The following is a 13825-nucleotide window of genomic DNA, read 5'->3' as shown; positions in this document are numbered from 1 at the left end:
TTGCATTTAAATTTAACCCACATTAGGGGTGCCTGGGTGGCTCGGTTAGGCGTCCTGCTTGTTATAGGCTCAGGTCATGATCTCATGGTTGGTGAGTTTGAGCCCCTGGTTGGCTCCATGCTAATAGCACAGAGCTTGCTTGGGATTCTCTCTCTCTCTCTCTCTCTCTCTCTCTCTCTCTGCCCCTCTCTCGCAAACGCACAAGTGCTCTCTCTCTCAAAATAAATAAATACATTTTAAAAAAGTAAATTTAACCCACATTACACTTATTTTTGTATAGAGTGAAGTGTTTAATTTTCATTTTCTTCCAAAGGGACAGAACATTTTTCCTGCATTATTTATTAAATGAACCATCTTTGCCCATGTAAATTTCATGTCACTTTAGTCATATGTTTTTTTCATTACATTTGGAACTATTATAGGGCCTTTCTTGTGTTCACTTCTCTACTTATTGTGAACTAGCCACATACTACTTTGATTTCAGTGATTTTATGGGAAATTTTAATATCTTTTAAGAAAAGCTGTCCATCCTTATAGATTCGGTTTCTGGGGGGAATTTTTATGGCTATTATGAAACATAGATTCTTCCATATGGATTTTATAATTATGTTATTTTGTTCCCCAAAAACTTTATTGGAATTACAATTTGAATTGCATTGCATTTATACTAATGAAGGAAATATCATATTCTATGATATTAAGAATTCCTATCCAAAATATGTTTCTATAATAATATAGCATTTTATTCCTTTTAATAATTTTTTGTAATGTTAATTATGTACATCTTGCACCTTTTTATATTACCTTTTCATTTGCCACTTTTATTTGCCACTGTGAATGAGAAATTTCCCCCATGCTCGTTTCTAAATCTTACTGTGGTACAAAGAAAAATCTTGATTTTTGTACATTCATCTTTTCTCCAGAGCCTTGTCCAGTGATTTTATTAAATTTAATGGCTGCTTTGCTAGTTTATCTTGGGATTTCTAGGTATACAATATTATCATCTGGTAATAAAAAGGTAATTTTATCTCTTCCAATATTTATTGCTTCATATTCTTCATGCAGCAATGCTTTATTGAGATTAATGCCAGGCATTGTTGTGGATTCTATGGATACAACTGTGAATAAAACAGATGAATAAAGTGTATATTCTAGTGGAAGGCAGACGTAAACAATAGAAATATTAAATAATGACTGATGCTCAGGAGAAAAGAAAGTATGGGAGGGGGATAGGAAGGTTTGGTGGTGGAGTAGATTTGAGACAAGGTGGCTAGGGAGAGCCTTACAGGGAGGGGAACCACTCAAGAATTCTCAACAGTGATGATAGTAAGCATCTCTTTCATGTTCCTAATTTTAATGGAAATGGCTTTAACATTTCAGTACTCAGTATAATGTTTGCTGTTTAAAATATTTTTAAAAATAAATAGTAAAGCAATAGTCTTTACATTATATATGTATATATATTATTGGCCATCTTAAGAGTGTTATTCTATTATGTATTGCTTAAGAATTTATTTTGTTATAAGCAGCTTCTCGATTTTATCAAATACCTATTTAACTTCATCATATATTTTTCTCTTTTGTTAAAATGAAGAATTACTTTGATAGTCTTCCTTATGTTGAGATTTCTCTGCATCCTCAGAATAAATCTGATTATGGTGTAATATTCTTTACTTTGATATGTTGTAAATCAGAAGAACTGAATGTGTTTTTTTTATTTATTTGTGGCTTTTATTTGTTAATTCAATCTGATAAGAAAATGAAGCAAATTCATGTTTAATGAGTGACATGATATACTTGATTATATTCCATATAATCTAGTATTTATTTTAATATTTTTGTTTGCATTTCTCACTTATTAATTTAGAAATGTTATTGTCTTTTTCTATGTCATTGCTGGTTACTTTCCACTTTCTGCTAGATATATTAAAATCTCAACTTCCTTATTATGATTCTAATTCTCTTCCTCCACTAAGATGAACCCTTTAGAACAAAGGTGGTCAAACTATGGCCCATGGGTCAAATATCCCCTATCATCTGATTTTGTATGGCTTACGTACTAGAAGGGTTTTTACTTTGAAAATAGTTGGAAAAAAAAGTCAAAAGAAGAGTAACTTCATGATACATGAGAAATATAGAAAATTAAACTTTCAGTTACACAAATAAAGTTTTATTGGAACACAGCACACTTACATGGTTATTTACTGTCCATGGCTGCGTTTGCGTTCCATGGCAGAGTTAAGTAGTTAAGTGGGAGACCATATGGTCTACAAAGCTGAAAATATTTACTATCTGGCCCCTTATTGTTTTCTGACCTATGCTTAAGGACATTTCCTAATTGTCTAATTTTCTCAGGTTGACCCAACTCTCTAGAGTGAGTCCTTAGAAGACTTTTATTTATGTTTTTGAACAAGGATGCAAATAAGCAACTTAGCTGTATTTTTAAATTTTTAGCTCTCCTACCAAAGTAAAATTCTTGTTATAGAATAAATTTTCTTTAAAAAATATAAAGATAATGTATTTTTATAATTAACTAACAACATACAGTTTATTTTTCTCTGAAATGAAATAACAGCTAAGCTTAATATTTCTCATATGAACTTTAAAAATGATTTCCAGCACCCCCTGCACAAATCAGGCTGGATATTCTGTTCTTTTGGTATTTAGATGATCCACCCTCATGGTTTGTGGGAAGCAACAATTTTCCTTTTATGACTACAAATGTAAAGTGAAACTTAGTGTTTCCCATACTGGTTATACTGGTTCCTTGCCTTGCTAAGTAGGGAAATAGCCTAGTGGGTGGGTGGAGAACCACAAGTTTCAAGTTGTGTCCTGCACTAGGGGGAAGAAAAAGTTGTGTACTGTAGTTAAACTGTGATGAAAGCTACCGAGGAGAAATTACAGGAAACTTTAATCAGATACTTAACATATTTAAGCCTCAATAAACCTTATAGTCGTGTTCTAGTATGTGTTCACGCATGTGTAGAAGGGAAGAGAACATATGAGATCAAATGGACACTAAGACAGGAAAAAACAAGTAGCAATAAGCAAAAACATTAAAAGAAACCAAGTAAGTACTGAAGTGGAGGCAAGACATCTGATTGCAAGCAGTATAAAAACAGGCAGAGATTAGCAAAAAGAGGTTAATTTGGAGATAAATAGGGTTTCATAATAAATGTGGACTTGAGGAAAAATTACTTGTCAAAGATCTAGCAGTAGATGATTAAAACTTTGAACAGAAAGAAAAAACATCAGGTAATCTACGGTATGACATTATGGGGTGAACCGAAATTGCTAAAACATATGCTCAATTCTTTAGGAAAACAGGATCTGTAGGAAGAAATTGGATGTCCACAATAAAGGTCTATGATAGGCCAGACATTTTATGGATACTTTTCTTCTAAGTCTTCAAGGCAAGAACACGAGCAGTGGTCATTGGCCACAAATCAATAATAAGATGTGATCATTATTATCATTTCTACCTTTGAAAAAACTGAGGCTCAGGGCACTGGCCACTTTGCCCAAAGTCATACAAGCTAAAAAAGGCTGGAAGCAAAAATGACTATGTGTCAAGTCTGTGCTTAAATAACAAAATAACAAAAAAAACCCCGAGCCTCCAAACAAAAACAACTATACCACATTGCTGCTGAAAAGAAATGAATTCAGAACAGAGCTGAGGTGGAACGTGGCCAGAGTAATGTGTGGCCAATTTGGCCTGGAGAACCAGTTCCGCTGTTAGTGAAAGCATCATGGCGATGAGGATGGGAACAGACTGCAGGAGGGAAAAGCGGAGTAGCAGAGAAAATTAGAAGTGGTGGGTGTTCACCACTTCAAGAACTGAGAGAGCAAAAAAGCATAGTACGTTATCCGTAACTATTTAATATTGAGTTTTCTTAATGTGTTTTTTTGATAATATCTAGAAAGACAGGGCAAATAATGGTCCCAACAAGGCAAGTGTTTATTTTCTAAAATGCTAGATTTAAAAGTTCTAATTTCTCAACTGTTGTTTTTTAAATAACCCTCTATACTGGATAATTCCCAACAGTTTTAAAAAATCGGTGAGCTGGGTAGCGCTTAATTTCCCAGCGCGTAATCTATTGGACTCTGTTGCAAGGGCCTCCTATTATATTTTCTTTAAAGTCATCCTATTAACAATGACAACAGACAACAGCACTGACACTTCCATTCAATATGCTGATGTGTTTTTGAGAGAACCTTTTATTTTTTATGATGTCTGACAACAGAGATGGATCATTTAGATTTTTTTAAAAGTAGAAAAAGAAAGAAAGGCATCATTTAATTTTGGTGTTGGGGGAAATTTTCCCTGCTGATTCTGGGGGGAGGGTTTCCTGCTGACATTCCCAGAGTTAACTGAATTTTCAGTAATTTGCTATTAGTACTCACTATACTTGCTGCTGCTAATGAATATTTCATAAAGCAGGAGGAAGATGTTAGGTTTCAATCTGGATGACTGCCAAGTCTAAACCTCTCACCTTGATGTAGCTCAGCCCCAGTCCCACTTTTTCAGCTGCCTCAGGCTTTTTCCATCTGAACGTCCCATTATTAACTTAAATTCAACAAGTACAAAATCAAGGTTAGCATTTTAGTTCTCAAATTCTTCCTTGCTGACTTCTTTATTTTTGCTCACAGGACCATCGGTTTAGTTGCCCAGATTCAAACTTTCAACTCCAATCATCGGAGTTACTATTGATTGAGGACTTCCCATCTGTTAAGCACTTAGCAAACATGTATTTTCGCTCGTTTTTAGCAAGCTAAAACAAGCTCGTTTTAGGCTGCACCTCCAAGCTTTTCCCTTAGAATCAATGTTCAGCCTCCTGGGGCCGGCTCTTAGGCTGTCAGCTCCCCACCGCCTGCCTCACTCCAAACTCTGTGAGGCAGATGCTGACTGGTGTTATCATTGCTTTGCTTTAAGGTGGGGAAGTTTCGGCTTAAGTCAGGTGAGTCATTTATTCAAGGTTACTTAACTAGTGACTAGAACAGCAGGACTCAGACCTGAGACTGCAAACGGCTAGAGCTGTTTTATCGTGTTGCCTTAGAACCACTTCTGACTCCTCTTTCCCCTTTGCCTGGTCATGAAGACTTCGCCCTCTGCCCCTCTGCCCTTTGTTCTTAAAAGGTTCCGGACAACTGTCCTCTCCTTTCCATTTCACACTGTTCAGCCTCTCACTACCTCTCCCTTCTTCTAAGTAGTCTTCCTGCTCTTTACTGACACATTCGTCTTCCTAAAGAATCACTCCATATACACCATGAGCTGAATGAAAAGCCTTCGATGACTACCCATGGCCTGAGTGTGGCTTTCTTGCCCAGACATTAATGTTACTATCCATGGACCCTTCCAGTGTTAGTTATAACCACTTATCTTCATCAATACTGTGGGTTTTTGTTTTGTTTTGTTTTGTTTTTATCCAGTCTAGACTTCTTCCTGTATTCTGAACTCCTCTGTCTATTGAACTTCTACTTAGCAACTTCATAATCTAGGTAAGTGCTACTTCCTTTATGAAGCCTTCCCTGATACCCTTAAACAGATAAAGATATTCTGGACTTTTCTTATGAAAACATATTCTAGCCTGTTCTGTGGTCACTTCCCAGTTCCTCTAGAGTCGAATTGTGTGTTACTATTATCTCTGTTGTTGGTGGTTAGGTGGCACAGTGCAATCACTGCATGTGATTCCTGCTTGAAAAGTTAAGATGTGTTCAATTTTATTGCTAGGTGCTGTCAGGATATGTGGTCCATAGACTCAAGATGTTTTCAGTCTAGTAAGGAAAACAAAACTATTATTCACAAATTAGCTAGAGAATAATCAGGAGCCCAACTATGAGAGATAAAAGAAGAGAGAGAACAGGAAGGAAGGAATGGATGGAGAAGGATTTAGAGAAAAGCCAAGACCCAAGTCTGATGCTGAAAAGTAAAGAGAGTTACTTTAAGTGGGGGATGGGGCATTCTGGGTAGGGAAAAGCAGGAGTGAAGACTCCACGGTAGGGGTGGAGATCTGGGAAGAAGGATGTCACTTTCAGAACACCTATAGGAAAGGCAAAATACTAGGAAAGTTCAGGGTGTTTCAAAGTGAAACAATTTCCTCAAATTTACAGTGTCATTTCTTTAAAATAAAGTTTTAGGGGTGCCTGGGTGGTTCAGTCAGCTGAACATCCCACTCCTGATTCAGCTCAGGCCATGATCCCAGGGTTCTGGGATGGAGCCCCATGTCAGGCTCCATTTTGAGCATGGAGCCTGCTTAAGATTCTCTCTCTCTGCCCCTCTCCCTGGCTCGTGCTGTCTCTCTCTCTAAAAAGAAAAAAAAAGGGTAAGGTATACAATGTGTTGACCTGATACGTTTATATTTCACAATATGATTACCACCACGGTGTTAGCTAATACCTCCCTCAAAACTTTCTATCATAAAGCTTTCTATGATAACCAGTATTCCTCCAAGTTAGTTGCAATTAGCGAGTTTTTACTGTATATTCTTATGGTACCATATAATTGCTAGAATTCATCATTGACTGTCTGAATTACAGTACATGGCAGTATGCGGGTAAACTGCTTCCTTTTTTGCTTTTTAACTACCATCATGTTTTAAGGTTTTGATTCCTAACACAGCCTAGGACAGATGGTAAGAAATTATCTCATGGATGAGACTTCAGAACTCTAAAAAAAATAAAGCCATTTTTGTAATGGACTTTCTATGTCCTAAAGAATTTTCTTCATTCCAATTTACTCATGCAAAATTGCAGTATGATTGCCCCTGCTATCATTCCAAGAGGGGAGATGTTCACAAATGTGTAAAGAAAATATTCAGTCCATTTACTTACTGTACTTATGATCTAATCCATATTCAAAACTGGCCTAGGGAGGTTGACAAATATTGGTTGTAGTGAATTATTACATAGTCCTATTCCCACTAAGGCCCTAAGAGAAAAAATAATGAAAATTCACCAATTCATAATGAAAAGTTACCTTAAAAGCCAGAACAAGCAGAAGGAAAGGGATTTCAAAAGTTACATTTTTTTCTTTTTTTTAGTACAGGTTGTTTTTGAGAAAAATAAGACATCAATATATTTCAAAAGTATAAAGCATTAACTGTTTTCTCATCTGTTAAATTCTTTTTGATATGAATTACACATCATTTTTTCCTTAGAACTATAGCGTTGCTAATTTTCTCCACATGTGTACAATTTGTCTTTGACCTTTAACAAATGTCCTCTGGGCAGTTCACTTACCATCCAGGAACAACGCCTCAGCATCATTTCATATGCACACAAAGGGTTGAAAGCTCCGTAAAAATAAATGATCCATGATACAAGCCACATTAACCAGCAGAATAATAAGCTATTTCAGCCCTGTAAATTTTAATACCATCCATTCAAACCTGCACTGGGTCACTTTAGCATTAAATTCATAGGAACAAAATAGTAAATACACATGTTTTATTTGTTAAGCTACCAGCTATATATTTTGTGTAAAAGTTTGTTAGCCCAGGAAAATCAATTCAAAGGCACATCAGGCAGTGTATATTTAAAAGCAGTGTCTCTTTCCAATACATGATTTTAAGTGTTACAGATACATTTACTATTAAACATCATGTATATTTAATACGACGAGGTCTACTTCAGTGCCCTAAAAAGCCTTTGTTCACTTTACAGTTTCCATTATTGAAGAGCCAACATTCAGCTCTCCCACAATTTTGTAAAGTGCAGGCAACCCACAAGAGCTTCCAATTTTAGCGAGCAGCCCTGTGGGACAACAGTAATTGTTATGAAATCATTAATTCTACCTCAGCAGTTTCAACTGTCAGGTACATGTAACAATAATTGCAGTTAATGAATGCTGCTCAATTTATTAAGTACAAAATGAAAACCAGTATTCTTTTACATGCAGCATTGAGACACATTAACATTTATCATTTGTGTATACCATGTTGAATATTCTTCTGTCGTTTATTGGTCAGGGTATACAGCCATATTTTTTAGACTTGTCTTCATTAAAAAACAATGCAGGAAATTTTAACTATTTAAAGAGTAATTAAAGTAATTAGTACCAAAGTAATATTAAAAAAGAATCCACGTCTATGAAAAATGATCCAGTGGAACCAAAACTTAGTTCTTCTTTTGGATAAACAAGAGTTTTTCTTGCACCACACTTCCCTCCCTCAGTTCTTAGCAGAGCATGAAAAAGTCCAAAAATGCCAGTTGTTTGAAATATTACTGTTGTTTTCTCAAACTTTTGAGCAGGGAAGCTTTTGTGTACATAGATACAGCTTATTTTGTGATTTAAAAAAGTAAGAACTACATTTCTTATTTTCAATCACTCAAAGTAAACAGCATAGACACTTGCAAGCGCAAAGAGAGAAGAATTTCTGAAAACATAAGATGAAAAGGTATCACTTTTAGGATCCCAGAGGCATCTGCTTCCAATAAAAATGTTCTGACTATTCACTTGTCCAATGTGAACAATCACAATTAGCTTATACCGTGGAATCATCAGGTCCTTGACCTGGGCTTTAATAACCTAGAAATTAAAAGAACAACAAAAAAAAGATCCTCCCTTAGCCACATTGAAACTTAGAAGTCTTAATCTTTGTCAAAAATCTGGTGGATTTAAGAAAGTCACATGATGTATTGTAGATATTTTCAGTAATTGTTGTGGAAACTTAACTATGATTTTCTTCAAGCACTGTTCTCATGAGATAGGACATTTAGAGACAAAATTATAGCACCAGCAATATATCTACATTTTCTAAGTCTCGTGGAAAAATTGTAATTCAGAGAACAGGATTTAAAGGATTTATTACATTCTTTGAAAATCTATGTTAAGATGGCTTCTTTTCAAAGAATATTGGCATTAGAGTTCTACCACCGTGTTTATGTCCAATTAAGGGATCATACATCTGGAGTCTCCTGTAATATGACTATTCATGGATGTTTATTAAAGAGTTTGTTTTAAAGAAGAAACTAAAGAAAACCTAATGGAGGGCAACCACTTTAGTTGATAAAAACAGAAATGTATTTAAAGGTTGCAGCATCTGTATTTGACGGCACTCAAAACAATTACCTTGAAGAAGAGAAAATGATCATTAAAATATTGTATCTTTGAAAATAAAAATTTTAATAAATGGGGCAGTTGTATCCATTTTTTAAACAAAATACATGCAAAAATGATGCACATAATGGTTGTTTTAAGGCAAAGGCTTTTTACACACACATACACACACACATACACACACATATGCGGAATATAACCTAAGAAATATTTTCATAAGATATACATAAGCATTTTTACTGCTACTGCAAATTAATTGCCTTCATCAAAAAGTAGGGCGTTGTCCTTTTAGCAATATTCTAATTAAAGTTAACACTTCAGGCAAATCACATATATACCTCAGAAATTGTTTTAGTCATCTGTCTACAGAGCTCTGGCTCATACTGTTCTTCTTGTAGATACTTAGTTAACACATCTTTCAAAATGTGATTGACAATGACCACAGGAAAATGTTTGGTAGGACCTGAAAATACAGATGAAATTTCTTGAGTAATTTCAAATGACATCGTTCCCCGCCCCATGGATCATGCGGAGACCTTTAATCTTCTGAGTGGCCTCTATTTCAGGAAAAAAGTGGTCCTAATTAGGTTTCCAGTCAGGTTCTCTGGCAGAGGACCAGAACACAACACACTCTTACCAAAGTGTGTGCCACACATTTACCATACTACCTGAAGAGTGTCCTCAATACCACCGAGGTTTGATATTGAAACTGTCCTCCTCGCCAGTGCCAGCTCCCACAATTAATGACTTATTTTAAAGTCTCAACATCTTTCTAACTGACCCCCACCCCCCAGCTCTTATATCTCCCCCTCCAATCTATGTATACCACACTACAACTGGAGGGGTCACTCTAAAACCCAGATCTGGCCATGATATTTCCCTTAGCAAAGTCTAAGGTCTAGCACCTACAGCCCCTTCATTCTCCATCACAGCTCTCTATGTCGATGCCTCCAGCCTCATGGACTTCATCTGTCTTGTACGGGATGCTTGTGTACATTCTTAAAAAGAAGAGCATCTTCCTCATCTTGTTCATCTGAGAAATATCCACTCATACTTCAAGGCCAGCTCAAGTGGTTTTCTTCTCCAGAAAGCCTTCCTCCCCTCCTCAGGTAAAAAAAAATCATCCCTTTCTTCTCTGTACTCCCAATGCTCTGGGTCCCCACCGATCCTAATCTACCTGATAATAGCTCAAGCATTTCTGCCTTTCTCGCCAGTGAAACGGTAAGCTAGATCATAGGTTATCCCCCTCAGAGTCTAATACAATGCTAAAGGCATACAAAATGTTTAATGTATGATTTCTGAATTTAACTACAAGTAAACATTGTATAGGTAATAATCATAGTACAGATAATAACTACTTTTATTGAACTTTTTCTACATGTCATGTACTGTGATAAGTATATATTTATTACCTTATATAATCTTCCAATAAATCATTGAGGTCACCCCTACTGTTATCTCCATTTCACAGATGGTAATGCAGAGGTTTAAATACAATGAGTAACTTGCCCAGAATCACACAGTGGCAGAGCTGGGATGTACTTATTTTATCTGACTCGAGAGCTTATATTCTTTTGTTTAAGTTTCTTTTATTCATTTTGAGAGAGAGAGGGAATGGAGGAAGGCGAGAGAGAGAGGAGAGAGAGGGAGAGAGAGGAGAGAGAGAGAATCCTAAGCAAGCTCTGCACTGTCAGAGCAGAGCCTGACGCAGAGCTCAGACTCAGAAACTGCAAGATCGTGACCTGAGCCGAAATAAAGAGTCAGACGCTTAACCGACTGAGCCACCCAGCCGCCCCTAGAGAGCTTATATTCTTAATGACATTTAGTCCACATTCACAGCAAAGGCCTCAGACAGACTTTCTTTATCCTGTATCCCAGGAATCTTCCCTGTATGTCCTGGGAATATTAACCTCATCATCCCTCTGTCATTGTACAACATGTACATGTGCCCAGAGCCTGGTGTAGAGTGGGTCAATCATTATCTGCTGTACTGATATGGATAAAGGAATGAGGTCAATAATTAAATTCAGTTGTATTTTAATAGTCATCAATATGTCTTAAGTGTATTTATTTATCTATTTGGCTCCCACTTGGGGCCTGAACTCATGACCCTGAGATCAAGACCTGAGCTGAAATCAAGCATTGGATGCTTAACCGACTGAGCCACCGAGGTGCCCTGTAAGTGTTTATTTTTAATGACGGTATCAGGGTCTAAAGAAATATATAGCACACTAAAATAAGGACAATTCCAGGAGTATTTAATGAAGAGACTCCTTAGGAAATTCTGAGCAGGATGTCAGAACAAAGGACAGTGCAGTATCCCTTGCTAGTGAAACTGAGGGTATTATCCTCAACCCACCCCAGTCTTAGGAATCTGAGAAGGGAACTCTTGATCCCAGAAGAGGCACATGGAGAGGGCTCCCTGGAGAGCAGCTATGCCCTTCCATTGGTGGATACAAACAGCCTGAGATGAACTCACAGTAGGCCATGGGGAATTAAACATTCTAGCTCACACTCCTCTCTCCCTCCTACTTCCTGCTGAAGTTTCCCATTGGCCAAACTTAACTGGAAGGTTACAGCCCATGCCTATTGTTGAGTTAGGTCAGCCTCCTGAGGCTCAATAAGTTGTATCTTTATTTTGATGATTATATAGGAATTGTTCAATTAAATCAGCATGGAGAATGGATCTGGATAGGTAAAAGGGAGACACATCTGATACAATGAGTATAATTAACCCCAATATTTAGTCAGCAGGAATCTATCTTCTACAGGACAGAGACAAACAGTTGTAAACACAGAGGCATATAGGTTTGTAACTTCAGGTTGGTCCTGAGTGTTCCTACTTCATGGGGTCAGAGATAGGGCACCAACCCCAGTGGGCAAGTTCCTAAATACCTACAAGCCTCCGGGTTGTCTTCCTGTGGATCTCTTATTTTATTTTTTTTAATTAAAAAAAAATTTTAATGTTTATTTACTTTTGAGAGAGAGAGAGAGAGAGAGACAGAGAGAGAGAACATGAGCAGGGGAGGGGCAGAGAGAGAGGGAGACACAGAATCTGAAGCAGGCTCCAGGCTCTGAGCTGTCAGCACAGAGCCCGATGCAGGTCTTGAACTCACGAACGGCAAGATCATGACCTGAGCCGAAGTCAGAGGCTTAACAACTGAGCCATCCAGGTGCCCCCTTCCTGTGGATCTTTTAGATTTCCACTTGCATTCTATAGAGAAATGAGTCTAAATTTGAGGGTGATTTCCCCTTTCTATTTAAGAAATTTTAAAAAATGATACTACTGGCTTGGACTAAATTAAATAGATTATGTACATTCGAGATATACCTTTCTGTTTTTCACTCCCTCCTACCAAGCACACATATTGTATGTACCTTAACCTACATAATTCACACAGAACTTAATTTGGCTGCATATTACAGTAACTTGTACACATTTTTCCCTTCAGCAAATAGTAAATTCCCTCAATGCAGATATTTGTCTGTCTAGTACTCCTCCCTGTCATTTGGGAACAGCATCTCCCCTCCTGGGAAGATGAGAGCTTTCCAATTCTAATCAAGATGTTTCTTTAGGATCTACCATGACCTCCTTTGAGCTGAAGTTCAGTTATGGTTGATTGGCTCAGGAGTGGCACTTGTCCTAAGCCAGGCCAATTAGAATCCTTTCTCAGAATTTTGATTTTAAACTTGAAATAGGGGGTAAAAAGTCAGCCTCTTTCTGGTGATAAAAGTTATGACATGTGATCCTTAGGTACTGTGGAAGGCCATGATTCTCATCATGGAGAGGAAGCCAGGCCATAGTGAGAGGAGGAGGCCCACACCTAGTTAGTTCTGGGGAGACAGAATCCTGGTGGCACTTGAGTCTCTGTTTCCGGCTCTTACTGTCCAACTGTACCAATGTCCCTTCTGCACTTGGCTGTGTTTTCCTTGTTTTAAAATCTCATTAACCAGATTCTATTTTGAAAATATTTGCAGATATCATCATGTACTTTTTTTCTCACTTGTTCTGTGACCTCTTCCTTCCTGTGCAGCCAGAATCATCTTTTGCCTTGCTTAGGCTGGGATGCTGAGATGCAAAGAGAGAGAAAGAGTGGATGTTTAATTTTTGACTTCCCAAATAAGCTCCTGAATCTACTTTCAGAGTCAACTAATGGGAATGGCAAAGCTTTTATTCTTTTTCTTTACTTTACTTTATTTTTCTTTCTTTTTTTTTGAGTGATTATTTTTTTAGGAGGAAAAAGCAAATGTTTTAATGTTTTTAAAAATAAAAAAGCAAAGACCTGAAGAAGGGTTGGGATGAAAAAAAAAGAAAGGAAAGGAAAAGGAAAAGGAAAAAGAAAAGGAAGAAAGGAAAGGAAGGAAGGAAGGAAGGAAGGAAGGAAGGAAGGAAGGAAGGAAGGAAAGAAGGAAGGAAGGAAGGAAGGAAGGAAGGAAGGAAGGAAGGAAGGAAAGAAAGAAAGAAAGAAAGAAAGAAAAAGAAAAAGAAAAAGACTTGTCACAAAAATAGAATTAAGATAGAATAGATACAAATTTGGTTATTTAATATGTGTGTCAGCTTCTCCAAGTTGAGATAATAATAAGAATCACCACATACTGTTTTTTGTTATGATTAAATGAAGTAAAATATTTAAAATGCTTAGAAAAGTGCCTGCCATGCACAACCCCCCCTCCCCACTATGTATTTATTATTGTTAGTGTGGTTGTTATGGTTGCTACCTCATTTTGAGGGAGGAGATGGGGATTGTTCTTGCTGAGAAGGCACCA

At 37.0% G+C, this 13825-nt stretch overlaps 1 protein-coding gene across 2 annotated transcripts in view; it reads right to left on the bottom strand.

Moving 5' to 3' along the window:
- Nucleotides 1–6296: 6296 nt before the first annotated feature.
- DYNLT5 (dynein light chain Tctex-type family member 5) overlaps nt 6297–13825 on the bottom strand; it is a 31880-nt gene continuing 24351 nt past the window's right edge. The window contains exons 4-6 of one of the 2 annotated variants that reach the window (XM_025912482.2): nt 9397–9521; nt 8328–8527; nt 6297–6928 (exon numbers count right to left, since the gene is read on the bottom strand). In XM_025912482.2, the coding sequence (XP_025768267.2) occupies nt 6844–6928; nt 8328–8527; nt 9397–9521 (410 nt within the window). In that variant the 3' untranslated portion in view covers nt 6297–6843. Of the gene's footprint in view, nt 6929–7429; nt 8528–9396; nt 9522–13825 lie in introns of those variants that run through there. The other variant, XM_086717226.1, reaches the window with a different exon arrangement.

This window comes from Puma concolor, chromosome C1 (genome assembly GCF_028749965.1).
Source record: "Puma concolor isolate L17-30 chromosome C1, mPumCon1.1.hap2, whole genome shotgun sequence".
Taxonomy (NCBI): Eukaryota; Metazoa; Chordata; class Mammalia; order Carnivora; family Felidae; genus Puma; species Puma concolor.
Note: the sequence above shows the minus strand (reverse complement) of the source record. Positions and strands in the feature narration are given on the sequence as shown.